Genomic DNA, 26,389 nt, shown 5'->3' on the forward strand with positions numbered 1-26,389 from the left:
ATGCCACGCGGTTCTGATTCTCCAAATTAGAGTTTCCTTTGAGTCATGGTTGCGGCCTCGATTAGGCAAAGTTAATTTTCTATTATGAGCCTGGCCGTCTTATATTGGCCTCTTAAGACAACCGGGAAAATATAAAAGGCCGCCATTTCCGGCGATTCATGAAGTTCATTTCCCACGCCAGGCTTGGCAGGGCCGTTTTTCGTCAACCGCTTTTGAACCCTTCGCCCTCCAACTCGATTCATGTGTCTCTGTACAATGTCATAACCCATTTCAGCCTCATATTCAGCTCCTGGCAGGTCCTTCTAGAAGCAAGAGAGGCGTAGCCCTAATGTAGATTGTTGTTTCACAACATGCAATGTCATGTCAAGTCGAGTAACAAATGGATGAACATGGTGTTGATGCCCTAACTAAAGGTTGTATTCTTCAAAACCTCGCAGAATTGACCCAAAAGAGTAAATGGCACAGGCCTATCGGAACGTCAGTTTGTCAAGCCGTTCAACCATATATTTACTTTTCGAACAATGACAAGTATCTCCCGATGTGAACTAAGTTGATACGAAGACAAATAATTCTCTTGTTTTATGCGCGAAATTCAGATATCACGGGTAAAATCATGTATGTCACTCCAGAAATGGGTATTACTCTTCTTGATTTTTGACTCTTTCTTCACCCGTCCGTACCCCAAACTGTTCTGTCTAGTAGTCATGGAGTTGAGACTATTGATTAATGAGACGCAGATGCAGATGACTTGCTGCGAAAGCAATGGTACTGACTCAGCTTCTTCCGTATTATGTCAAAACACGCATTCTCTTGATTATCGTTCCTTACGAGCTATTACAACACTTGCCATTAGACAGTCGATATACTCAAAGACAGCTAAGAACAGAAAGTGTAAGATACGTAGAAATAAGCCTTAACAGTCAGACGGGTGCCCCACCAGGAAATAGTATCCACCTGCCACATGGCTGGCCAATTCCAAGTTGCCTTTGTAATATAATACACATCCCCGTATTTTGTGTCATGAAATTAATGATCAACAAAAATACATGCCGCGTATTTCCAGACTGACCAATCATCGCCTGTCGATATGTCAGGGGAATAAACATCCCGCTGTCAATCAATGGCAATTCCATACTGGGAAGAGTCTGATCGCTTCGGATGGCAATGCTCTTTTCCATATGTTCTATCATCTATGGGCAGGCATTCTAAGCGTATGTACATGTGTATGCATATTTGGTAATTCAATAATTTGTCCATTAATAAACCTTATCGCTTGGTGAAAACCTTAATATCAGTGATCTTGATTCTACTGATCGCCGTACGATACGGTAAATTACCTCCGTCCTCTACTTTTGTATCTTCCATATCGACTGGCCTGTGCACCGTTCCTTACATAAACAGAATCCAGTATCAGTCAATTCTAAAATTCCCCACTGCTGGTAGATGTAGGACGGGGCCTATTCAAGAATCATCATCTCCGCGTGCCCCCAAAGAGTTCGCAGATTATACCTCAATGGAGTAAACCTAAATACAATTTACAGATGTGTGATTGGTAGGCTAGGAACGTCCATTGCTTCGAGAATCATTCTGAAACACACGCATCTGATTGTGTATGCATCCAACCTTCGATATGATGATGGTTTCTTTGTATGTATGCATGCATGAGCTAGTTAGTTTGTCTATATCTAGCTTAATTTTCAGAGATCAAAGAAGAATAGGATCGGTGCGTACGTACGTAAAGATTAGAGTAAAAATATCTTCAGTCTTGAATCAAAGAACAATTCGAAAGAAAATCCCGACTCTGCATTACCACATTTGGCTGTGGTGCATGGGTTAAATGACTCGAATGTTGATAATTCCTCTTGGCGCATCCATGTAAATTGTATGCACGGCAAATGATCCTGTGGACTACTACGTAATGCATGCAGACTCTGCTCATGTGACCGTCGTCATGTTATAGGTGGATCAGGATCGGGTCTAAAGAGGAGTCCGACGTAGAGTACACTAACTCTGGCCACTGCTGCGAGATACATGGCCAATATCTGGTTATAAGATGTTCCGTACTATAGACATGGGTGAGAACAAGAAGAGGGGCACTCGAAATGATTGGCAGGGCAGAGTGGGAAGTTCTGTTAGTCCAAGATTTCGACATCCAGCTGGGACAAACCGTGCGGGTTAATTGACTAAGGCTATCATTCTTGATGGTTTCCTTGAATTGTGATCATAAACTGAGCGTCAACATGGTTATTGGTTCGCAAACCCACCACAATAAGCCCGCGGAGAAGTCCGCTTCTAGGGGAAGAAACGGAGTACGCATCTGAATTCATTTTATTCTCACTCAATGTGGGCCTTGTCAGTATCTCTCTTCGTCTCGAAAACGTACAGGTAACAATTTACATTTAAACTTCAAATCATTCCCAAATTCGACCACTTTCTGGGGAATAATTCCCCTTTCGCTGTAATTCCCCGATCACTAAATGATGCAAAGCTACTAGTGTAGTGCGCCGATGATCTGCCACACGGGCGTTGGCCTTTGAAAATGCAAAAAGTAAAACCACTTGTCTTCCATGTTTCTCCGTGTCTGCTCAACGTGGGCAGTGTCTTGCTGCCCATCAGTACGTATCCGTACGTACCATGTGGAACCTTTTGCAAAAGTGTTCGGAATCTGGGGCGCGCAAACTCTCTGTCGCGGATTGGCTTGTCTTAGCGCGATATCCTTAAGCACGTAGTACGGCTGTCGTACCGATATGCATAATACCGCGCTAGTACTTGGTAATACCATTACGCATATCTCCAGGTCTTCTCTCCGTCCGCTTTCCCACTCATTTGGCATCATACATGTTATTGATTCTCCAATCAGACTGTCCTGGTCGAACTAATCTCAGAACAAGCAAAAAATACGGCGGGCGCAAGATTAAGAACCGATTAAAACATGCGTACCGTGGTTGAAACGGGCCCTGGTTCCACATGCCTCCTACGCCGCATGGAGTATTCCGTAATAATCAACATACATAGATAGATACAGCCCACACTCTATAGCTCTCCTGTCAGGTCCACATAAAATGAGCAGAAACCCAATTGGCAAGCGATCAGGCTAGCTTAAGCCTTAAGCCTCGCTCGTTGCGTCTAGCAGTCTAGGCAGTAAGCAGTAAGCGCCAAAACACCGTGCTTCCTTCTTGCCCCAATGCGGGCTACCCCATTCCAGCATCCAGTTTTCCATCCTGTGTCTATATGTAGAAGCCCATCTGCCATAAATTGCGTTCCCATTTTTAATTTTAATTCCTTGATATTAATAACCCTGAATTCCAGAAAGTTGCTCCCTTTTCATCTTCTTCATGTGAGTGAAGATTTCTCAAGTGAGCTTTGTTCTTCTGTCTGTCTATTCTGGGTACATCTCGCCGCAAACAAAAAAGAAACCTTTGCTGCTTCCACTTGCTCCCCTCTATCTCTCCAGGTACAACCGACATCCTCCACCCCAAGATAGATTATCACCACAACCAACAAAGAGACACTCAGCTGGAACTGCTCTGCTGCTGCTATTATTAAGCTGAAAGCGGTGCCGCACCAAATGTTTGACAGCGCAATTCGCAGTTTCGACAACAAAGCCTAACGAAACATCCCATCACCAAGACAACAAAACCTCAGATTTCGAACAAGGCACGACAGTTCGTGTTTGCTGGTCATTGCGATCAACCTAATACTCCTTCTAGTTTCAGTCTCTGAGTCCCTTATTCAGCTGTCGTCGCGAGTAAGCTAGGCGCATGGTGAGTTTCCCCCTCCGGCAAGTACCTCAGTGAGTGTTTTTGCACTAGCGTTTCCTCTCTTTCCATCCCTCCTCCTCCTCCTCCTCCTCCTCTCCCACCAAGACTTGGTCTGCTTCATCTTTTCTTCTGCTCTTGATCGCCGTGCTTTATTCGCCACTGCCCTTCTTCCTACAAATACAGACCATCTTCTCTTTCTCTTCTTTCACTTCTTCCTCTCATTCTCTTCTACTCCTCCCCAGATCAGGACCTTTTTTCATCAAGAATCGTCCGTCCTAACTGTCTGTCTTCTAGTCGGCTTTGCTTAGCTTTCTTTCAAATTAACAAACGGCCATTCTCCTCTGAAAGCCTCTTCTGTGCGATACTGGTCTAGTATTCAGCTTGTCAGTCACATCGAAACCCAAGACAATACCATCGACACTCCCTCTGTTCAGACTCTATTAGTTCAATCTTAGTCGCAAGTTGGACCCCAAAGAGCCGAGCACTCCCGTAGGTCAGGTCGATTCGGAACCATCGCGCCTGTCCAGGTTCATTTCCTTTACTTGGATCGGATTCGTACGAGTAGAGACATGATAGCCAGCTCTACATCGAATTGCTCCAATTTCGAACAGAACACTGTCCCTTCCGACGATCAACTGAACGGACAATCACATAATCAGCCCTCTCTGTATCGACAACCTTCGAATGGTTCGCTACATCCAAGCAACATGACTGTGTCTAGAATATCTCCACTCCCTGTGAGTTTTACATCTGTCATGTTGATTATCTGCTTGACTGACATGTCCTCAGCATTACTCGGGATCACAGAATCCCATTCAAATTGACGACTCGGTAAGTGGTAGCTGGTCAGCAACATCTGCATCTACTGACACCTCTATCAGTCTCAATACTCTGAATCTCCCACGCCTGGTCTTTCGCCAGAAACTGGTCTTTTGGCTGCACGCAGCACTAAAGACTTCAAATTCCCTCCTGCATTTGGCCTCCGAAGCATGAATCCCGATTCAAACAAAGTCCGAGTCTTGAAGGCTCCACGCTTGCGACGCCGCCCTAAGGCCACTAAGGCCAACAAAATTGCTGACTTTAGGCTTACAGGGCCCTTGAGCCAGGTAACCCAGCACCTGACCCATGTCCCACTCAAAGACATGGAAGCCTGGATTAATCGACCAGCCGAAGAACGTCGGAGAGAAGCTGCTAAGAGGGGTAAGGTCACGCGACCTATGAACTCGTTCATGCTATACCGCTCTGCTTATTCTGAACGTACAAAGAAATTGTGTTCGCAGAGCAACCATCAGATCGTGTCGTGTATATCGGGGCAAAGCTGGGCACTGGAGCCTCCCGAGATCAAAGAACAGTACGAGTTACTTGCTTTGGTTGAACGAGACAAGCATCACAAGGCACATCCAGATTACAAGTTTACTCCGAACAAGGCACAGATGCGGCCTCGCAAAAAGCGACGAGCCAAGGATGAAGGCAGTGAGGCCGATGAAACTGGTTATCAGCTTGGTCCCCACAGGTCTCCGAACCCTCACAAGCACATGAAGACCGGAGTCTTCAAGAACGAATATGGCAGTCGTGAATCGACACCATACGACCAGGACCCTCTATTTCCTGACTCTGTTCATAATCGATGGCCAATGACTCTTGGCCAACGTTTGCCGACACGTCTCATGGCACCTCACGAGCAACAACAACAACAACAACATCATCATCATCATCATCATCATGGTGGATACTACATGAATGCACATGGACCATACCCAGGAATGATTCGATCGTCTGATGATGCGCACACTGCTGCGAGACCAACCGGTTATGTCATCAACAATGGATACAGCGCGTCAACTAGTTTGGCCAGTATTCCGGGTAACATCAACCAAGAGCTGCTGCGTTCATACAGCAGCGCCAGCAGTGCTTCTACCACTGTAAATGCAAATGGTGGCAACAATAACCATTCTAATGGTGCTACTATGCCTCGCATGGACGATAGTCAGCTGGATCCACAACTGTTGGCTTCTCAACAAGCTGGACTTGACTTGCGTTCTTACAACCAAGTCAACATGTCTACAATGTGGCCTCAGCATGATCAAGATCTCAGCTCATACATGCCAATGAGTGGCCCCATTGGAAACAATGGTGTTTCCTACGATTCATTGAATGCCAACTATACCATGCAACCTCTTGAGGAGGGACAGCAGGTATGGGCCCAGTGCGGCGAAGATGAGGGAATCGGTGGCTCTGAGGTCATTGGCAAAGATTTTGATCAGTGGATTCATAATCAGAATCACCACCAACCGGTTTATGGTGGGCCACAGTGATCAAAGAAGATCCTCTCGAGTTGACGAATGCCACGACAGCTCCTACTGGCGGTAATCTCAGTCAGGTTTGAGTAAAGACAGGAAAAGATGCCCCGATACCCCCTTCTAGGCTTGTTAGATGAGAGCATGGAATCCGTCTTCAACGCCTCTAATATTTTCTTTATGTTTGATGCGATGTACTCAATGTGAATCTTTTCCGCTCTTCGTTCCTTGGTTCAATCCGGTTGGTTGGTTTTCGATTACCCCTTATTCCAATGCATTTGCTTGTTGAGCTTTTATTCTTTCCCTTGCAACTTCCTTTAATTCTCTTGTGTTGCATCTATGGCCAGGAGATTTTCTGTCAATCTTCTCCTCGTTATGGCACGCGTGTATTATGGGATAGGGTCTCGGGAGGCATTCTGTTCGCGCAATCATGGATGTGAAGGGTCGTCTTAGGCATTAGCCTCGGAGCACAATTTTTTTTGTTGTTTTTGTGATTGTATGTAAGTGCTAGAATATTAGACTGAGAATGGACATCAATGATTTAATATACATGTTCTGTGAACTGTACAGTGTAGAAGTGGATGTGTTGATTTTCGGCCCCTTGACAGGATCAGCTAGGTTCTGCAGCAGTAAGACTAGTTGGTATACAGCATAGTTTCATGCAAGTTCTGAACCCTTTGACCTATAAGTAATTGCTCAAAACGTCTTGTGATGAATCAACTCCAATGCTGAGGTTCTGTCACAGCCAATTGCTGGCTCCCCGCCAGGCCAAGAATGGATACCTGAGTCTCCGCAACGGTTCAATCTCACGTGTTTCTGTTGTTGATAATTTGCTTTACGACGTAACATACCAACCAGTCTTTATTATCACTACTACAAGACATTTAATATTCCAAGATGTACGGCGAACTAGGAAATAAATTGGTACCATCCCTTCTTCAAACACACGCAAAAAAAGACAAGCGAACAACACTGATGCAAAGTAAAAACCAGGTCCAACACGCAAAACGCACCCAATCACTTGCCTTCCTACCCCCATACCAAACCGAGATCGTCCGCTCCGTAGCCCGTGAAGTACGCGACCTCAACAACGATGTCGCGCACCATCTAGCCCCCTTCGAGAGTGCCGACGGGAGTCAATCATCGTTCAACCCTTCCGCACAACCGGCCATCGCATGCGCGTTGTTAGTCGATCATTTGTGTATGCGACGGAATAAGCGGTGTCTGTTAGCTTACCATCGGGTTCGCGCGGAGAAATTGGAGGAGATGTGTTGGAAAGGGATTGATGTGTTGGAGCAACAGCAGCCTATCTCCACTGGCTCTGGTGGCGCGAACAATAATGATGGGAAACAGGAAAATTCGACGGAAGAGAGTAATATACCTGCGAATACTACAGCAAGAACAATGTCCGGACAGAATTCATTGAGTCCCGAGGAAGAGGAATATTTCCGGTTGTATAGTGAGATGCTGGCGGCGTATAAAGGGCAATGGACGGATATTGATTTGACGGGGAGTCTGGAGCCGCCGAAGGATTTGTTTATTGATGTGCGCGTGTTGAAGGATGCGGGCGAGATTCAGACTGAATATGGGTATGTTTATTTCCTTTCTTTTCTTTCTGGTTGAAAGATGAATGACTGATTTGAGAAAAAGGGCCATCAACCTCACTAAGAACAGCCAATTCTACGTCCGGCAAGGCGATGTTGAGCGCCTGATTGCGCAGGGATATCTGCAGCGACTGAATTGATGTTACAGCTGAGCTGATATAACGTGATCACGTATATTATGACATTTAGATACCCTAATGATTTTTCCTCGACACTTTACAAGGAATCAGTAACTATCCAATAAGATTGCGGCAAAAGTTCAACCGTCGTGCAGCTTGCAGATAAGCAACGTAATTCTAGACTCGTCGATGAAAAACCGGCTCGAGTGGCAATCAGCATGTGGTGTATAGCTCAATTGGTGTGTATATCTCTAAAGAACAGAAATATATACACTCTTACAGAAAAAGAATCAGTAAAGGGTTTAGGTAAACAGCTTATCTGTAGTTAGCTGCCTCTTTCTAAGGAACCCACAGCGGGGCCCGTTCCAGACTTCTTTCACCCTCGTCATTATCTTTCTTTCTTTCTTTCTGTCAATTGCTTCAATTCTGCTCCTTGTCGTCACCAATTCATGCAATGGCTTTGACTACACTCTTGCGCCATTGCACATAGTAGTCATCAAGTCGACAATGGACATCCGATCCGGCGGCCGCGGACGCAGCAATTCCTACATCTCCAGAAATGATGATGTGCTAGGAAGAACTGATAGCAATCAGACCGATAACATCATCAGCGACCAGAATGACGCTTCTTACATCGGTAGCTCAGCAGCTGAAGCGCCTTCATCCCCGACAATTACAAAATGGGACTCTGTGCACAGCTTGAACAATGTTAAGACTCCGGCTCGCTCGTTTTATCATAGGTCTTTTCATGGCTCTTTAGGTTGGTTCTATTCCGCTTTCCTCCTGCAATCATCAACTGCTCGGGATTTGACTCATTCACAAACGCTGCAGATCCGGCGCAATATTCCTCGCAAGGTGTCCGGGAACAGACGGCGGAGCTTGCTTCACTTGCCATCTCTGATGTAGAGACTAACCTGTCCGCTGCTTCTGCGCCTCATTTGAATGATTCCATCCCACCGGGTCTGGACATCTTTCGACCAGACACAAAAAGACGTAGGTCTAGTCATGGTGCTGATGACCGCCTTTCACGTCCTACCGCAAGCGACCTCCAGACATCTGCTCGTTTCGAGGCGTCGTCAATGTCTTCTACACGGCAGCTATCGACTTCTAACCTAACGGCAATCTTGCGCAGCTCTCCACCTAACACTTTGGATAACCGGCCAGAGACCAGCACCTCTGCGGATGTCTACAACCCGAGAGATGCCGACTCCTCGGGCCACGTAGACGAAGCAGAAGAGGAGAATCAGCCGGATGAAGGAACCGCGCTCATCCGCAAGAGAACGCTATCGAAAGGGTACAATTATGGGACTACATCAGGAGATATTGAAAGTCAACCTGTATACATATACCATCGCCGCAAAAACTTCTTGCAGGATGCATACTCTAGGACTAAGAAGTTTTTCTACGTTACGACGCATCCAAAGTCCTGGGACCGCCTTGCCATTTGGGAAGAAGGCGTTGTGCGTCCTGTTAGTCTCCTTCCTGCTGTCTTCCTGGGACTGCTTCTCAATATACTCGACGCATTATCCTACGGCATGATTCTGTTTCCTCTCGGCGAAGCCATATTCTCCGACTTGGGCTCTGACGGTATATCCATCTACTATATCAGTACTATCATTTCACAGCTGATCTTCTCGTCTGGAGCTTCTGTCTTCAAGGGCGGGATAGGCAGTGAAATGATTGAAGTTGTCCCTTTCTTCCATAAGATGGCCTTTATGGTTCTGAATCGAGTTGGTGAAGACAATCCTCGAGCCGTTCTCGCTACAACCATTCTCTCTTTCTCGCTCAGCTCGATCTTGACGGGTGTCGTTTTCTTTCTCATGGGTGTTTTCAAACTAGGCTCGCTTATAGGGTTTTTCCCTCGCCACATCTTGATCGGCTGCATCGGCGGCGTGGGATGGTTTCTTGTGGCTACCGGTGTTGAAGTCTCTGCACGATTGCCGGGCTCCCTGGAGTATAATCTTGTGACGTTACGACATCTTTTCCAGCTTGATACCTTGTTTCTTTGGACGATACCACTTGCTCTTGCGATTATTCTTCTGATTGTGAGACGCTTCATCAAATCTAATTTCTTGGTTGGGGGATATTTCATTTTGGTGGCTGTTTTGTTTTATCTTGTCAAACTTATCGCACGCATTGATATGCATACATTGCGAGCGGGTGGTTGGGTGTTTGAGCCGCCTGCGGCGTCTAATCCGTGGTGGCATTTTTACACCCTTTATGGTATGTATTTGAACTGCTTGTATGCTTGTTTTATTTTTCTGACCATTTTTACAGACTTCAGCGTTGTCAACTGGTCGGCGTTGATTGAGACAATTCCTGCCATGTTTGCACTGACATTCTTTGGTATACTTCACGTCCCTATCAATGTCCCAGCTCTTGGAATATCTACTGGAGAAGACAACGTGAGTGTTGACCGGGAGTTGATTGCACACGGTATTACAAATACGGTATCTGGGCTTGCTGGAAGTATACAGGTGAGTACCAGAAAGCAACAGCATACATGTATGACTGGCTAATTAGGATAGAATTACCTTGTATACACCAACAGCCTGTTGTTTATCAATAGTGGAGGTGACTCGAGACTGGCAGGTATTATGCTGGCAGCAGCTACCACCGGGATCATGGTCGTTGGGCCGGTTATAATTGGTTATATTCCAATTCTCGTTGTTGGGGCATTGATCTTTATGCTCGGGATAGAGCTAATGGAAGAGGCTTTGGTAGACACGTGGGGCAAGCTACACCGATTGGAGTATTTAACTGTCGTCATCATCGTCGTGACGATGGGTGTATGGGACTTTGTTATCGGAATTTTCGTTGGCATCATCCTTGCCTGTGTCAACTTTGTGGTGCAGACTTCACGCAAGTCAGCGATCCGAGCAACTTATTCTGGCGAATTCACAGCGTCCACAGTTAGACGACCTCCCATTCAGCAGAAATTTCTGAAGGAGGCGGGAAGGCAGACATTGATTATCAAACTGTCTGGGTTCCTGTTTTTCGGGACAATAGTCAAAGTTGAAGCTACAGCACGTGGTCTGATCGATGAGGAAGCTTTCATGAGACAGCCGATAAGGTTTTTGGTTCTGGACTTTTCGCGCGTCAACGGTCTAGACTTCTCGGCAGCCGAAGCTCTAACGCGGATCAATCGGATTCTGGGAAAGAGAAACGTGCAGATGTTGATTTCAGGGTTAGATGTTGAAGGTGAAGTAGGCAAAAGTCTACAGAATGTAGGATTATTTGCCGACGAGAGTCTGGTTCAGATATTCGAGGACCTGAACTCGGCGCTGGAGTATTGCGAAAATGAATACCTCAAGGTATTTTACAGTCGCAAGGAAGCCCTTAAGGAACAGCAGCAGTCTTCCAGAGCGTCTCTGGAGGTCCCCAGCAGCGGCAACCTACCATCCGTTCTAGACCCATACAGCCATTCACCACGACGCAACTATCTCCAACAAGCCGCCCTTTCTACCCTCCGCGAAGACGAAACAGCAACGAACATTGCACAAAAATGGACCACATTCCGCCAACCACTACCCCTCCTCCTCCAAACCTTCCAGGGCCTCACAACTCATCAATCTGAAGACTTTTGGTATCCAGCATGCGCCTACTTCCGGCGCGAGACATACCCCAAGGACACAGTCCTGTACTATGAAGGCGACGAACCAAAAATGTTCTACCTTCTCGAATCAGGCATGCTTCGCGCAGAATACGAGTTGCCCCAAGGACGATACTCTGAATTGATTGTTGCGGGACGACCATGCGGCGAATTACCATTCTTTGGCGGCACGCCGCGTACGGCTACTGTCAAAGTTGATCAGGATTGTGTGGCCTGGTGCCTTGATCAGGAGCGATGGGCGGATTTGAGGGCTGAAAAGCCGGAGATTGCGCAGGAGTTGTTGATGGTTACGTTGAAGTTGACTGCGGAAAGGATGGATAGTATTACATCGTGAGTTTCTTCCCCCTTCCTTTTCTGAGTGACAGTTGAAATGCTAATGCCTGATTTGGTAGACACGTCCTTGCCATAGCCGGATGAGGTAGCTGTATGATATATAGTTGAAGTTGTGAAAAGATGACCGGAGATATAGTGGACCCACTAGATACTGAGATCTCTGTACAATCAAATGATGCGAATCATTTTACTTTGTATTACGGCAAAAGACTACGAAGTACTCCGTACAATGACGTATTACAAAATGGAGGAAGATAGACAAATCACATATTATTATTATCAGTATACTGATGCTGACTAGCCGTGGACTGTCTGACTATAAAGATAAGTGTGTATAGGTTATAGTGTAATAATAAGGAAACGAGCGACATGATATATCAAGCAAACACAACTTCAACCAAGTCGAAGAGCGAAGAGATAAGATCATGGTACCAAAAAAAAGACACAAAAAAGCAGGACAAAAGCAAAGTGGTATCAATCTAGCAGATAGACAAAGAGTTAGACAAATGCACAACGGAGACAAACATCAAGTATGAACTTCGAAGAAGTTCATGTTGAGCTGGACTCGGGTATCGTTGCGGTACTAAATTTTTTCTTGGTTTTCGGATGAAAGCATCAAAATCAAGTAAAAGACAAAAAAAGAACAATTATCGAAAAGAGAGAGAAAGAGAGAGAGAGAGAGAGAGAAATAGTGGGTATCATCATCTCGCCAACATTCCAACAGTCCTGTCAACAGTCCTGCACATTAATTAAAATATTTTCATTTCCCAAGACGAAAGAAATTTGGGAGAAAGAAAGAATCAAAAGGGGGTATAGAACATCAGATTGTCATTCGTCAGGCCGCGGATATGCCAGAACGAGTAGGGTGATCCCCATCCCACCATTTTTCAAACTCCACTACGCTCGTTCTGGCGCTTCTCCTTCAAGCAGCAGCCTGGACAGGAGCAGCAGTGGGAGTAACGTTGACGGGCTCAGCAGCAACAGCGGGCTCTTCGGTCTTTTCGGCGGCGTGAGCAGCTGTCTCGTCAGCAGGGACATCCTTGGCGATAGGCTCGGGCTTGTCTTCACCCTCAGGGATGGTCTCGGCAGGGGTAGCCTCCTTCTTCTTGTCATCCTCGGACTTCACGGCCTTGCTGGGCTTGCGGAAGAGACCTCCAAGCTTATTGGTCTTCTTGCCTTCACCGTCCGAGGTGGACTCGGTCTTGCTCTTCTTGCCCAAGGTACCGAACAAAGAAGTGCGGCGCTTGTTCTCGGGAGTAGTGGCCTCCTTCTTGTCCTCGGTGGCAGCCTCAGCGGCAGGGGTCTCAGAAGAAGAAGCAGTAGCAGCTTCGACAGCAGGAGCTTCAGTCACGGCTTCAGGCTCAATGGGCTTAGCGGCATTCTCATCAACAGGGTTCTCGAGTTGAGGTGCAGTGCTGGCAACAGGGGCGACCTCCTCTTCAGTCTTCTCCTTGCTGGGGCTGGCAACCTTCTTGAAGAACTCTCCAAAGATAGAAGCACGCTTAGGCTTGGCAGCAGGCTTAGCTTCCTCCTTCTTCTCCTCGGCGGGAGCCTCAGTAGCAGCGGCCTCAGTAGCAGGAGCAGCCTCTTCAGTAGTGGCCTCAGCGGTGGGAGCTTCGGTGGTCTCAGCTGCAGCGGTTTCAGTGGCGGGAGTAGCCTCCGCAGGGGTGGTTTCAGTGGCAGCAGGGGTCTCCTCCTTGGCTTCTTCCTTTTCCTTCTTGCCCAAGATGGTTCCGAAGATAGAGGTACGCTTGCGGGATTGAGAGCGGCTCTTCTTGTCGTCCTTCTTTTCCTCCTTCTTGTCCTCGGCGGCAGTTTCGGTTTCCTTAGCATCCTTCTCAGGGGCAGGGGCAGCCTTGACAGCAGCGGCAACGACAGCAGGCTTGGTGATCTTCTCGAGCTCAGCCTTGTAGCCCTCGCTACCAGTGACGGTCTCCTTCTCAGCTTCAGCCTCGCTGGACTTGGTGGTCAAAGCAGCGACCCAGCCGTCACGCTCGGCAGCGGAGGTGGCCTGGAAGACGTGCTTGTGTCCGTGAGTCTTGAAGGAGAATTCGGTAGATCCTTCCTTAGAGATGTCGCTAACTTCGGACTATTTTGTTTTCCCTCGCGTTAGAATACAAGACAACAAGGACGAAAGATGGTTTGACATACCAAGTTGAAGATGCCGGCAGGGGTAGCCTTGTCCTCGGCGCGCTTGGTCAAGAGAAGGAGACCCTTTCCGGTTTGGGTGGCCCAAGCGGCGGTACGTTGAGCGGCAGCCGAGCTCTTCTCAGAAGCGAGATAGGATGTCAAGTTCTTGGCCTCGACAGCATCGTCAGAGAAGTAGAAGAAGCGCTTGGTGAAGCGGAAGCTCCTGTCGTGGAGATTGCGTTAGCAGATATTCCAACTTTTCAAATGTCGGCACAATTGCACTCACTTGACGAGACCGGGTCCCTTGTAGCCAAGAGTACCGTCAGTAGCAGGAGTAACCTCTTCCTTGGCCTCCTCCTTCGGAGCCTCAACAGCGGCAGCAGCCTCGGTGGCCTCAGCAGCAGCAGCGGTAACCTCGGTAGCGGGAGCAGCGACAGACTCGGTGGCCGCAGGAGCAGGCTCAGCAGCGGGAGTTTCAGTGACGGGAGCAGTCTCCTCGACGGGTTTGGCGACTTCGGCGGCGGACATATTGGTGAATATTAGGTAGTTCCGATATAAGAATTATAAATGGAGTGGTTTGCTTGAATGGAAGATAAAATTGCAAACACTGAGCTCGCTGGCGAGAACAGGTGGGTATCACTTGTTGAGGGGAGGGGGGTATCTTTAGGAAAGGGGTATCTCAACGAAAATACAAGAGTACTTGAAGCAATAGCTGTCAAAGAACTCTGTTGGGGTATCACAATTAAAAAGAGAAGCCGAAGGCTGTTGAGGGAAGTTGCGAAGGATTAGGGAAGAGTGCGAAGATATGGGAGGAAGAGAAGAGAAGAGAAGAGAAAGAGAAAAAGGCGAGAAGGAGGGAGAGAAAAAGGTGTATAGCTGACCGGCCCAAACGGGCCTAGCGCTGGTCCAGGCAGAGGGAAGGAGGCAGTCAGGGAGGACGACCAAAGGGAAGGCGCTTGGACGGGACTAGGCACTGCTGCCCCACTCCGCTTGTATTAGATAAACAGTACGTCGAGACCGTATTTTACGCATATTGCTCAATTAGAGTCGAAATAGCGGTACCCGTTACGCTGCATTACGAATAAAACATCACTAAGCCCAACCGGGACACTGGCGCCTGACGATCGTCTCGTCTGGCCTTGCGAAAGGAGCTCTCCACACCTAATCCACTGCAGCTGCCGTTAGCCTCCTTTTTTCTGACTTCCCCTTTCTCTTGTGTATTGCCAGGACGCAGGACTCAATGACAGGCATTATCCTTTACTTGTACTGAGATGATTCGCCGAGTTCATTATCCCATTCGTCAATGACATTCATGGCTCGATACGGCTCAGCTATGTGGTTCGGATTGCATCTACAGACACACGATAATCAGGTGACGCTTATCTCTTTACGGCTCCGTGGGCTGTAACGTACCATACGGTGGAGTCGGTACTGCTTTTTATTTTCCGTGTAAGGAGGGATTGTAGCACGGCGCACATACATCTTGTCTCGAATTCTTCACAACCATCAAATGCCAACCACATATACGCCGTGATAACTATGTTACAACACGTGGAATATATCTAGTTCGTCTACGGAGTGCAGAAGCCAACACTCTACGTGCTACGTTTTTGCTTTTTGCATAGTATGGGATACTCAGTCGTGACGGTAACATAGTAACTAGCGCCAAAGCCAAAATATCAGATGCCGTGTGGGCCACACCAAAACCAAGGAAACTGCTGACTAACTCACCAGCAGAAGGAAAAGGAGAACATCCCTATCTGGCTGGCTGACTTAACCCTAGGCACACAGCAAAAACTCAAAGGACACGGACAACAGCCAGAGGCAGAAAACTCATGGCATCATGACTTGACCGCTTTTCTGGTCCGGAGAGTGAGAGACAAGGCAAAAAAAATCCCATTCCTTTTACGTGATGGTTAAGCGCTGAGGGTGACGATCATACGATCTACATGAATTCGCAAATTTGACATGTGATGCCGTTATCTGCTACCATATCTATGCAATTACTCTTTTATCAAGTTTTACGGTTGAGGCAGGCAGTATTTTTCCCTATTACGGTCGATACACGAAAATCTGGGAGGCGGATTTGCATACAATTTGACGAGGTCAAGATGTAGTCACATGTCCAGCCTCGACGAGTCAATGCAGATAACAGGATCCATGAGCGATCCCTTATTTTACTAGCGGCTGTTTGTGATTGGCTAGTTTCCGGTTTCTGCATATCATTTTTGTTTTAAAAATTTCTTCCTTCGTCTGACCACACAGACTCCAGATGATACACGAGGGCAACGTGGATGTACTCCGAAACACACAGTCTGACAGGCGTACGAGTATCAAGATGAGCGCCAAATAGATGGGATTTTTTCTTTTTTGCAGCATTTGGAGTGCCGCTGCATCATTGATGGTCAAAGTTGAATGGGCGCATGACCGTTTCGCCGCCAAAAGTACGAATGATGTGATTTGATACTCGCGTATCAAATCATGGTGGCTGAATGGGCCGTGCCGAATTCCGCATGGAAGCTGTGAGTGGCTGCAGAGTCACGTACCTTTATCGAATCAGACGTAGCGACAGATCACGAGTTTGTCCTCTTCTCTGCCAAAGAAAGTATAGGCATCCCTATCTGTTTGTCGACTCGTTGCTCTCAAAGCAGACTCGTACTCAGTACCACTGCTCTGCCAGAGAACAGCAGTACTAATACGAACTCCGTACTACTGACGAGCTAGGAAAATAATCAGCCACAGCTTTTCCCAAACAGTACTTTACTGGCTATGGTCTAGATGCAACCAATAAAAAGGCAAGAACTTAGAAGAAAGTGGCCTTTATTCCGATTCGCTCAACTAGGCACCTCCTTCGTATTCTCATTCCCACGACTAAACTCCACAGCTCTGCTACTAGCCTCCTACGTACCTCGTCTACAAAGTCTAGAGCATTCGCTAAGCAAAAAATTTTCAATGTCTGAACTCTGAAAGTGAAAAATCTAGAGCAAAAATAGTTGTGGTGTAGCGGTGATTGTTAGTGTGGTGGCTTTTGTCTCAGACATTAACGATGGTCAAGGAATTCGTCGATGTGATTGGCTGATGGTCGTCCTGCAGCCCTAACTGGGTCCATCAGGTACGACTTTGGGGGCATGCTGACCAGTGACATGGAGCAGTTACAACGACTGGCAGGGAATCGTGAATCATGTCAGGATTCTTTCATCTTGAGGGTTTCATTGAAGAACGGGCGGCGATAAACGATTTGGCATGACTTGTTCATGCCATGATTCAATTCATTGAGACTCAACCCTATCACGATACGTACCCTGGCCAGTGGTGTCAGACATGTACTCCGTACCTGGACTCGTTGCTTTTTCTATCATTTCCACTCATTGGACTACATAGCGCGCTGTGCTTTGTGGCTTCTACCTTTTAGTGCAGATCGTATGCTCAAGTGTATACTTTCTTTTTTCATCTCTGACGCCAACTGCTGGTCTCAACGTCGTGGTCCATATTTGTGTGGGAGGTGCCTCTTGGATCTGGAATTGGTTCGCGGCATACAATCTCCTGGTGGTGTACAAGTTCCTTTGCGCTCAACGAACAACTACGGAATATACAAGTCATTCCCGTTTAGTCTCTGCCATCAATGCGTTAGGTATCTGGGACGGGTTTGGCGCAAACTTTTGACGAGACTGTACCTCCTGTTGCCCATAGACTCCTTAGTCGGTAAGATCAGTGGTCAGCTACACCGATATACAAGATTCTCCAGTTCGACGTGAATAATTGTTGAGGCCTGGGCTATGTCTAGTCGTCTGGTACGCATCGTCTAGAGCGACTGAGTTGTTTCCGTGGGAAACATCCTCTTCGCCGGTAGTATCTCAGCTAGACGCAGGCCATACGATTAAGATAAGAACCGCATATCAATTAACTCCTCCAGAAGACTAAGTTTTGAACAAGTCCATTGCGACGACTTTGAGCTCAACCTTCCCTGTAGCCTCATAAGAAGTAGAGATCAGTTGTTCTAGAGAATATCATGATATGGCACCCTTGCCTCCATAGCTACATCCCTGGAATAAGCATCTGTCGGACTCTCCCAGGCCCCTTGCCGTTACATCCAATGTCCTGCTTTTCTCCTGTACCCTTTGTCTTCATGGACGATATTCGATGTTCAAGAAAATCATATTGAAAAAAAAGCTCTTTCCGAATTCGACACATCTGCTTCTAGACGTGGTACAACTGGATTGACAGCTTGGCATATGTCGGCCGTGGTTGCGGTGAGGAATACTTTCTCCCTATGTGGGATTTTGAATCATGATAGTCGCAATTGAAGCACTGCTGTCCTCTCTTCGGAACTGACTGTTGGCCCTCTGGCTGTTGTACTAAAAAGAACTCAGAATACTGCCAGTGGAATACACGGCATTGAAATTGCATCAGGCAAGGACTGCCAGGCGTGCCATACTGGCTTGAAAGTTCATTTTGCGCTCGTACTGAACCAATTAGTGGCCATCTCATAGCAAACAAAGCAGGGAGAGTGACCGAATAGAGTGCTTAGGTCTATTCTGACACCGTCCATGTGTCTTGTATCTCCGGATTCCATACCAGCAGGAGCTACCGCTAAGTACGAAGCGAGCCAGAGACGGGGTGTTCATGACTGACCGCTTGATCGTAAGTATAAAGACATTCGGCTTTCTTTGATGGTTTCGGCTCAGAATTGAAAATAGCCGAGGGCAACGACGGCTCGAGTTGTCGAGCGGCTATGAGACCAGTTCACGCGGTTCTCGCAATACGAATTAGAGACGCCTTTCTCCGCAATGTAAGCGAGTCCCTCTTCTTTGTCGATTTTGAGGTTTCGGAACAATGACAAGCAAAGGTTTCCAAAATAACAGGTACGATAGCGGGTAATCGGGACAGTGACAGACAATGGATAGCATTGCCCAGGACTAATTATGTTGTATGAAATAAAGGATCTTTCAGCATTTCATAGGACGCGGCTAGGCTCATTGTCGTCGGCGCATGTGATTGAACATTCATGGATAATCGGCACCGTTTGTTCAGACTGTTGTCCCATTAAACCAGCCAGTCCAAAACCCTAAGTCGGCTGCTAAACTAGGTAAGTGCTAGTTTAGACAGTTCGCCGGAGATTGGATGAATGTCCGTAGATGAGTCTAAACTAATCAGGCTAGTGCAACGTCTTGAGTGGCTCACCGCCCGGTGCGCTTCCGGCTGAGTTGAAGACGAATCGAAGACCAGAATTGGACGGTGAGCAGTTCATGCTAAATACTGATTGACTGTTGAAATGCAAGTACGTGCAAGTACGCGCATTCGATATGCTTGAGACACTGTAGTCCCCCGTCGCCAGGAATTATATATCGGACCCTTATCCTGATTGCTCGCAAGTCGCAACAAACCGTAATAGATTAACAACCTGTTTTCTGAGCTTTCTCGTTATTCCTGCTTTTACATTTCGGTGGAATGGATTGAATAGATGAGCCCTAGTTCTTCCTAGCGCGGGGCCGTGCGGTATTGGTGCCGGAATGAACTGAACACATTTCTATTCCGGACGCGACTTGCGATGTGGCTATGCTCATCGCATACAATGAGGGCCCCTGCGGTACGGAGTACACCAGGGAGACCGTTTTAAAGAGTGCCAGCATTGTACCATTCATCGAATGCGTCGCGGTTCTAATGCGTTTGTAGCAGACCGATTTGAATCGCACTGCTGTAAGGAACTCGTCAAACTTTTGAAGAGTAATTTTGTGAGTGGAGTTTTGCCCAGGCATTTCCGGCATTTCACCTTGGGTGCCAGCCCTGGTAAGTGTTGTGCAGGCCACGGTGGAGAAGTTATTCCGTCCATGCAACTCCACGGTCCCTGACGTCGGGGTCAAAAGGAAGGAAATTCTGCGTGGGATTCGGAGTTCGTTTCACGACGGGCCTGGGTTAGCACAAAAAGTACTAAACTTGTAACGAGTGGAGTGAGTCATCCCAAGCGTACATACATAACTAGTTGCTCCATATAAATAGCGTTAGCCCACGAGCTAATGATCCAAGGAATGTAGTGCCGTCCCCAATCAGTCGCAGGAGACGCAAGTGACCACAAGCGTAGTATTTGATATGTTCCTCGATCAGGAAAAGGTGTATCAATAAAGCATTTCACGGTGTCGCGGAGTGTGGGCAAAGAAGAGGATTGGCGCAAGGGACAGAAGAAGACGCGCGAGCCTCAGGCCATCACGGCCGTTGTCGAAAGGCGTGCGATGAGCGACGCGAGGGAAACTGCGGCTCGATTTCAAACCAATCAGAACGCGTAGAGGCTATGACTCACTCGTAAATGCTCCACTTTGCATGCACAGCCTAGGGCCAGATTGGTTTAGCGCGTGCGTAATTCTCTCTTATTGGCGTATCTGGCCCCGCAGCAAGGCTGGGCCGATGGCTCCTGCCAATTCTGCCTTTCGGAGTCTCCCTCTGGGCAAGCGCGGGCTTTCCCTCGCACCCTCGCTTACGCTGCCGTCCCTTAAGACTGCCTGATTTCCCCCAAAGTTGGTGCCTGGTTTTTCCTCCTCTTTCTTTTTTCTTTCATCCCATCTCCACACAACTTTTCATCCATCAACACACCAACACACAATATTCAGTGATTCCAGAAAAAGAGAAGAGATCATCGCATTCCTCCATAATGGCGGCCTTCTAAGCGTCTCGTCCCTTCAAGACCCATCCTCTGTCCCTGCTAAAGCGACAGTCAACACAATACATCCCCCTGTTGTCATACTTCCCTCAACAATCCAATCTCCAGAGTCTTCCCTTTTAGGATCTCTCTCTACCTCCACCATTTCGTCCGACGTCACGTCGTTCACCACGGATAACCAACAGCAATCATGGCTTCCCTACCCCCCTCACCAGCAGCCTTTGGCGCAGTTCCCGAATTTGAACAACAGCAACAACAACGACAAGAGCAATCTACAACAGGACTTCGTGCTCTATCCACAACAGCCAGCCTCTCGCCCGCCAGTCAATTCCTTGGACGAGCGTTCGCCAGCACATCCGAGTGCCAGCCTTAATCAAGTATCTGTGAAGAACCAATCTCTGGTCAACCGCCGACACACAGTTCAGTACAGCAGTGTCAACGTACACCAGCAGCAGATCAAATCCGTTCAGCAAGTGAACAGATTGTTTCCACAGTCTTTAGGGTCATCATTTCCTCCGTCCAGCTCTTATCGGTCCAGTCCATCGACCCAGAAGCGTCTCGCGCAACGTCTTTACGCAGCTTCTGTGCCTTCAAATTCTCCGCTTGCAAACCGTCCTCCGGTTCCTTTGTTTAACAGCACACAAAACACTCCAAACTATCAAAAAAATCAGCATAAACAACATCAAACGTATCCGCAACCGCATCGAAGAGTCATGTCCTCGTCCAATATCGCTCAAGGTAATTACTCACACCGCCTGGACCCCGCATCCTTTCTTATCTGACTCAGTTCCCGACGCTAACGATTACTCTTTCCCCTTTCCAGATTTTTCACTAGATCTCTTTGATCTTCCGACTCAAAGCCCTCTGCTGGACGACTTGACTTCACCGATCTCGTCTATGATGGCCTCTCCGCTTCTTGACGAATTCGCGTATATGACGAGTTCCTCGGCGACTGTGCCTCCGGGCACAGTTTCGCCAAAGGACTTGATGTCGGGTCCGCCCTCGTCATTTTCCACCGAACTTGGTACTCCACAATCTGCATTTGACTCGCCTGCAGGCCTAGCTTTTGCTCAGTTCACATCACCCGTCTATGCCGCCGACAGTGATCTACCAGCCGATTCTAATGACTGGGCTTCCCTCTTCCCGGACAGCAATGACATGTCCGGTGAGAACTTTGACATGCCTTTCTCAACGTTTGCGCAGGAGAAGACCAGTAAATCCCGCCCTTCCACTGCTAATATGTCGGCTGCTTCTCCGGTGTCGTCTACGGATGGCGATGTCATGTCACAAAAAGCTCGAAACAAGCGAAACCTTCCTGAGCCCAAGTATGATCCGTCTGATCCAGTCGCCGTCAAGCGTGCGCGAAATACCATGGCTGCGCGTAAGTCTCGCCGACGCAAACTAGAGAAGCAGGAACAAATGGAAGATCGGATCCGAGAGCTCGAGGCAATGTTGGCCAAATCGCAAAAGGACGTAGAGTACTGGAAAGCTCTCGCAGGAACTGCGATGTCTTCCGATCCTTGAAAGACAACTTGAATGCACTGTGCATTCAAGTTTACGACAATTCTTAATCTATGATTTCTCCATCATGGTTTGCGTGTTGTGCAAAAGTTTGTTTTATGGCTATTTATATATTTTGTGCTTGTTAATACCAATGGGCCGGTAGCCAGTGGCTACCTCGGTGGTGGGGGGCTGGGTTACGCCTCACACCGTGGGAGGAGTACCAGTCAGATTGAAATTCAATTTGATAATGACGCTCCGAAAGACAAAAGTGTGTTTTCTAAACTTTTCTGCTTGTTATATATCATGTCTCATTGACGTTTTGCCTTTTCTTCTTTTGGCGAACGTCGCCCACTGGGGTTCACTCCCAAATTGTCTGTCTCAATATTTCGATTTGTGTTTCATTCTGGGTTTTTTAAGTCTGTGCCGGTTCTGACGTCTCCTTGGTGATGCTTGGATTGACTCGTGGCCAGATTTGTGTTATTGTGTTTTTATATTAGCTTGCTAATCTAATCATCTCAATCTCAACTTTATCTCCATATGTACGAACTTTTTATCTCTTCTCGTTATTCGAATCAGTACGTACGTACCTAGATATTAGTCGGCTAAACCCGTCAGAGTCCCCCAGTCTATCCAATTGGTAAATTAGTATACCTTGTAGATATCGATAGCCCTAATTCGTAGTATCCACTTCTGAGTAAATGGCGGTTGGATGTTAGATAGATTAATATTTGGGTATCACCATTCTTGGTGATACAGCAAGTCTGAGATATAGGTGAATGGATCGGATATATAGGCTAAAGCCTTTTCCATGATTCATTGGGTCTTGCTTCTGAGCAATCGAACGGCGTGATTAACAGAAACTCGTTTGCATACGCTGCTATTATAGCCGCAGCAAACCCTTGCCACTTTTTAGTCTCATGGGAGTCTGCATAGTCACAAATTCCTCGAATGACCAGGCACGGGAACGTGTTCATCAATCCTGCAGCTTCCATCTCCACGCATAGTGGCCCCGAAATCCTGGGCTAGTTTGTCTCGCAACTTACTGTCTCTGCCGATAGTGTTAGCGGAGGCGATGATTCCATATTGAAATACTGGAACGTTATGTACTCTGAGACGCCGTGATACGATAACCCCTCGATCACAAGCATTGCAATTCAGAGCTCTTGTACGTACTTCTCATGGTCGGCGCGGTAAAAACAATCTTCTGTATCTGGACAGAGCGATTTCTCGAGCATACTTGCCTAGCTTCTCTTCTTCTATTGCTGCGAGATGGTCTATAACATAGTTCTTGTGAAGAATATGATCATAAGGTCACGTGATGACTAGTGATCCGAGGACTGATTATAGTCTCACCCCCTGAGTCGTATGTAACTAAGTGAGAACAAGGCAAGTAATACACAGAGATTCAACGCATCGAATCATCTTATCAATACTTACAAGCAGCTGGCCATTGATCACTATTACTGGATGATATCAATCCTCTGAGTCTATACGATCCATTCACCGATTTCTTTACAGTTCCCATGCGTGAGATGCCTAGCTTGCGGTTTGTTGATTGTCGTAAAGAAATCGGCCTCCACTCAGTGCTTTTATAAAGTCATATTGCAGCACGCCCCCGTGTTTATCAGTGGGCGTACTAATTACAACATCGCCTAGACGGATATCTGCGTCTTTGCTCAGGATTCCTCCTCCAATGCCAACAATTAGACCAAACCGTCTTTTTATACTGCGTTGAGAACCAATCTTTCAATTCTAAATATTCAGTTATCAAACAGTCTCGCTGAACCATCGGTGCTGGAGTGCCTCTCTTGCAGTTTTCCTCTTCGTCGGGTCTAAGTTAGTCATTTTGCCCACCAGGTCCCTTAGGCCTAGCTCCACATAACCCTAACGCTGAAAAGCCTGCATAGGATTCTCGGGACCAAAGCTGTTGGCGAGACCGATCAAGCGCTCGTAGAACGGATTTTCTTTACCTATATTCGAAAAGCCGATTGAGACGGTCTTCATCCGCAAAATAAGAGATATGCCGACATAGTATATAGCGCCACGAGTGTGCTGAGTTTAGTTCGTCGTCACTGACCCGGAAGGCCATTTCGTTGACCATCACATAAATCATCTCAAAAGACGTCAGCAACCAAGAAGCAGGTTCCTATGGAAAGAAAATTCATACCATAATCTTAAAAGAAAACACGTCGAAGCCTGGTTTTGGCGAGATCGACACCAGCTCTCAGCGCTCCTCCATAATGACAGAATCCTCAAGGTCCGAGATTTGTACATTTTAATGACCATTCCGACTCCAGGACTTTCGTCGTAATCTACGAGGATATTGTTAGACTTGATATCTATTGACAGCCAGTACCGAATGCATATATTCTCTTGGAACATTCACACTTCCCGTTATGCAGGATGTTCCTGTTAAGCATATCAGCAAGGCCACGCAAAGCACTTCGAAGAATGCATCTCACTCTTAAATCACGCTGAGAGGCTCTTTGTTGACCTGCGACGTGGACGACATCATGTATCGTTGCGGGGTTCGCTGTCCAAAATAGAGAATTCGGGATTGTGGTAGTCGAGCGTAAACCATTTTGAAAAAGCTGAAAGTCTTTGAAAGTAATCCCGCGAGAACACTTGGTCAAGTCAGCAGCTTGGCAGACTACGGCAAATACATAAGTTGATCGAAAGAGCGCTAGGCTTAGTTGAGGTGCGTTTGAATGATTAAGTACAGATTTACCCAAGATAGTACCTCTTCATTGTTTTGACGGTATCCGATGTCTGTTCGTGATAAGCTGGCGACGCCTTGTCATGAATGGTCGTATGTACACTTTATGGGAAGATATACCCGAAGTCAGATATTAGTATGCATAAATTGCGTTGGAAAATAGTTACAAAAGAACATTATTGGCGAACCAGTAACCAACGTTGCTCAGATTCAAAATCAAGTTCGTCAATCTAGGCTACTCTGCAAATACTTTCGCCATTGCTTCATCCAAAAATTGCAAATCAGCCGTACTATCAACACATCCACCACCCCAATGTCCCCAAACACTAGGAACAACAGCAAGAGTGCCTCTTCCAGGAAGCATATTCTCAACCTCAAACCGAGAGTCCTCCGGTGGAAAATACAGATCCGTCTCCACAGGTGCAACTACAACTCGACATTTGATACTCTGCAATGCTTTTCGTAGATCACCACCAAACTCTGGAGACTTTGAAATGTCTCCAAGTTGCCAAGTCTGCAGCATGACAAGTAAATCATCAGGATCATTCTTGAGTCCCCATGGCTCCCAAAACGTTTGGAGGAACTCCTCCTCGTCCTTGGCGCCGAAGAACTTGGTGAAGAGTTTCTGTCGATACCAGGCTTGACTAAGTCCCCAGCCAGCATATACCCGGCCAAAGGCCTTCAGGCCGACTTCCTTCTGTTGAGGTGTCCAGGGCTCGTTTGAGGGATATCGTTGACCTTTCCCTATACCCAAGCTTATTCCTCCACGGGCTGCAATCAAGGAACTCTTGACACCCTCCAAAAACACATTGTTGTGAATTGCGTTCTTCGCCGAGGCACAAATAGGCACGACGACGTCCATGAAATCAGGATATTGAACGGCCCATTGGTAAGCCTGAGCTCCGCCCATAGAGAAGCCCACCACAGCCTTGACTTTTGTGAGACCCAGTTTCTGGGTGACTAAGAGATACTGTGCGCGCACATTGTCGGCAAAAGTGATGGAGGGGAATTTGTCTCGGAGATTTGGACTGTTGGATGGAGATGTGCTTTGTCCATTACTGAAAAGTGCCGGGACGACGATGAAGTATTTCGAAGGATTGAGGGAAGCTCGAGAGTCTAAGATAACTGAAGCTGTTTCGTGAATGACTATTGAACGAATCAGCAAGAGATATACTAATGGTTCAACAGGTAAAGGCTACGTACATGCAGTATAAGAGGTCGGATGAATGATTGCAGGATTTTTAATATCTCCAAATGTTTTGTATGCCAGGAATGCTTGTGGTAGGACTTCTCCTGATTCCAGTTGGAAATCTCCTAGATGGAACAAGCTGAAGTCTCTATTGTCGGGTGTACTATTTGAAGAAGCCATCTCGACCTCACTGCTCGTTCTGTTCTCTGATACAGGAATGCAATGCCAGTTACATGATGGAGTAAAGGCTTATCACCAGGGAGATAAGGGCCAACATGCAGTGAGCAGTACCCCGCAACCATGGTCCACATTTGGAGCTCTTATCTAGTTAAGAATTGTTCAGCAGTCAACTTATCTCTTATGGGTATGTAGTATCAAGTGGTTCCACCGCATATCCTACACGAGCGGGAATGTCTCGAAATTCAGACCAATCCATACATGGTCAAGTGATCAAAAGTCCGATGATAACCGT

General features: G+C 47.1%; 7 protein-coding genes across 7 annotated transcripts, besides 6 other annotated features; 4 read left to right on the top strand and 3 right to left on the bottom strand.

The window, feature by feature from the left end:
• The first annotated feature begins 3,831 nt into the window (after positions 1-3,831).
• Positions 3,832-3,856: a microsatellite.
• A 612-nt stretch (positions 3,857-4,468) lies between these two features.
• TSTA_076640 (HMG box protein, putative) lies at positions 4,469-6,306 on the top strand (the record flags this gene model as incomplete). The annotated part of the gene is made up of 3 exons (XM_002341644.1): positions 4,469-4,498; positions 4,551-4,592; positions 4,643-6,306. The coding sequence occupies 3 exons, from the start codon at positions 4,469-4,471 to the stop codon at positions 6,074-6,076; spliced, it is 1,506 nt and encodes a 501-aa protein (XP_002341685.1). The 3' UTR covers positions 6,077-6,306.
• Positions 5,462-5,485: a microsatellite.
• A 591-nt stretch (positions 6,307-6,897) lies between the features above and the next one.
• On the top strand, positions 6,898-7,934 carry TSTA_076650 (PSF1 domain protein). Its single transcript, XM_002341645.1, has 3 exons — positions 6,898-6,982; positions 7,052-7,647; positions 7,709-7,934. The coding sequence occupies exons 1-3, from the start codon at positions 6,956-6,958 to the stop codon at positions 7,800-7,802; spliced, it is 717 nt and encodes a 238-aa protein (XP_002341686.1). The 5' UTR covers positions 6,898-6,955; the 3' UTR covers positions 7,803-7,934.
• A 354-nt stretch (positions 7,935-8,288) lies between these two features.
• On the top strand, positions 8,289-11,816 carry TSTA_076660 (sulfate transporter family protein; the record flags this gene model as incomplete). Its single annotated transcript, XM_002341646.1, has 5 exons — positions 8,289-8,541; positions 8,613-10,004; positions 10,059-10,258; positions 10,310-11,724; positions 11,787-11,816. The coding sequence occupies 5 exons, from the start codon at positions 8,289-8,291 to the stop codon at positions 11,809-11,811; spliced, it is 3,285 nt and encodes a 1,094-aa protein (XP_002341687.1). The 3' UTR covers positions 11,812-11,816.
• A 160-nt stretch (positions 11,817-11,976) lies between these two features.
• TSTA_076670 (conserved lysine-rich protein, putative) lies at positions 11,977-14,579 on the bottom strand. The gene is made up of 3 exons (XM_002341647.1): positions 14,144-14,579; positions 13,879-14,080; positions 11,977-13,816 (listed from the first exon to the last, which is right to left on the bottom strand). Exons 1-3 carry the CDS (start codon positions 14,383-14,385, stop codon positions 12,650-12,652), a joined length of 1,611 nt encoding a protein of 536 aa, XP_002341688.1. The 5' UTR covers positions 14,386-14,579; the 3' UTR covers positions 11,977-12,649.
• Positions 12,384-12,414: a microsatellite.
• Positions 14,226-14,348: a microsatellite.
• A 90-nt stretch (positions 14,580-14,669) lies between the features above and the next one.
• Positions 14,670-14,698: a microsatellite.
• A 5,707-nt stretch (positions 14,699-20,405) lies between these two features.
• TSTA_076680 (bZIP transcription factor CpcA) lies at positions 20,406-22,555 on the top strand. The gene is made up of 2 exons (XM_002341648.1): positions 20,406-21,247; positions 21,333-22,555. Exons 1-2 carry the CDS (start codon positions 21,223-21,225, stop codon positions 22,031-22,033), a joined length of 726 nt encoding a protein of 241 aa, XP_002341689.1. The 5' UTR covers positions 20,406-21,222; the 3' UTR covers positions 22,034-22,555.
• Positions 20,752-20,789: a microsatellite.
• Positions 22,556-22,945: 390 nt separating the features above from the next.
• Positions 22,946-23,247, bottom strand: TSTA_076690 (uncharacterized protein; the record flags this gene model as incomplete). Its single annotated transcript, XM_002341649.1, has 2 exons — positions 22,946-23,060; positions 23,186-23,247. 2 exons carry the CDS (start codon positions 23,245-23,247, stop codon positions 22,946-22,948), a joined length of 177 nt encoding a protein of 58 aa, XP_002341690.1.
• Positions 23,248-24,681: 1,434 nt separating this feature from the next.
• TSTA_076700 (homoserine acetyltransferase family protein) lies at positions 24,682-26,137 on the bottom strand. Its single transcript, XM_002341650.1, has 2 exons — positions 25,932-26,137; positions 24,682-25,874 (listed from the first exon to the last, which is right to left on the bottom strand). Exons 1-2 carry the CDS (start codon positions 26,095-26,097, stop codon positions 24,964-24,966), a joined length of 1,077 nt encoding a protein of 358 aa, XP_002341691.1. The 5' UTR covers positions 26,098-26,137; the 3' UTR covers positions 24,682-24,963.
• Between the last annotated feature and the right edge of the window lie 252 nt (positions 26,138-26,389).

This window comes from Talaromyces stipitatus, genomic scaffold (genome assembly GCF_000003125.1).
Source record: "Talaromyces stipitatus ATCC 10500 scf_1105507295523 genomic scaffold, whole genome shotgun sequence".
NCBI classification, from domain to species: Eukaryota; Fungi; Ascomycota; class Eurotiomycetes; order Eurotiales; family Trichocomaceae; genus Talaromyces; species Talaromyces stipitatus.

Coding starts and splice junctions, on each gene's coding strand:
- TSTA_076670 (XM_002341647.1), bottom strand. CDS start 14,385: ATGTCCGCCGCCGAAGTCGCCAAACCCGTCGAGGAGACTGCTCCCGTC. Junction 14,081..14,143: donor AAGGGACCCGGTCTCGTCAA/GTGAGTGCAATT, acceptor TCTCCACGACAG/GAGCTTCCGCTTCACCAAGC. Junction 13,817..13,878: donor CTGCCGGCATCTTCAACTTG/GTATGTCAAACC, acceptor AAAACAAAATAG/TCCGAAGTTAGCGACATCTC.
- TSTA_076680 (XM_002341648.1), top strand. CDS start 21,223: ATGTCCTCGTCCAATATCGCTCAAG. Junction 21,248..21,332: donor CTCGTCCAATATCGCTCAAG/GTAATTACTCAC, acceptor TCCCCTTTCCAG/ATTTTTCACTAGATCTCTTT.
- TSTA_076700 (XM_002341650.1), bottom strand. CDS start 26,097: ATGGCTTCTTCAAATAGTACACCCGACAATAGAGACTTCAGCTTGTTC. Junction 25,875..25,931: donor TCCGACCTCTTATACTGCAT/GTACGTAGCCTT, acceptor TTCGTTCAATAG/TCATTCACGAAACAGCTTCA.
- TSTA_076650 (XM_002341645.1), top strand. CDS start 6,956: ATGTACGGCGAACTAGGAAATAAATTG. Junction 6,983..7,051: donor GCGAACTAGGAAATAAATTG/GTACCATCCCTT, acceptor AGTAAAAACCAG/GTCCAACACGCAAAACGCAC. Junction 7,648..7,708: donor GAGATTCAGACTGAATATGG/GTATGTTTATTT, acceptor TTTGAGAAAAAG/GGCCATCAACCTCACTAAGA.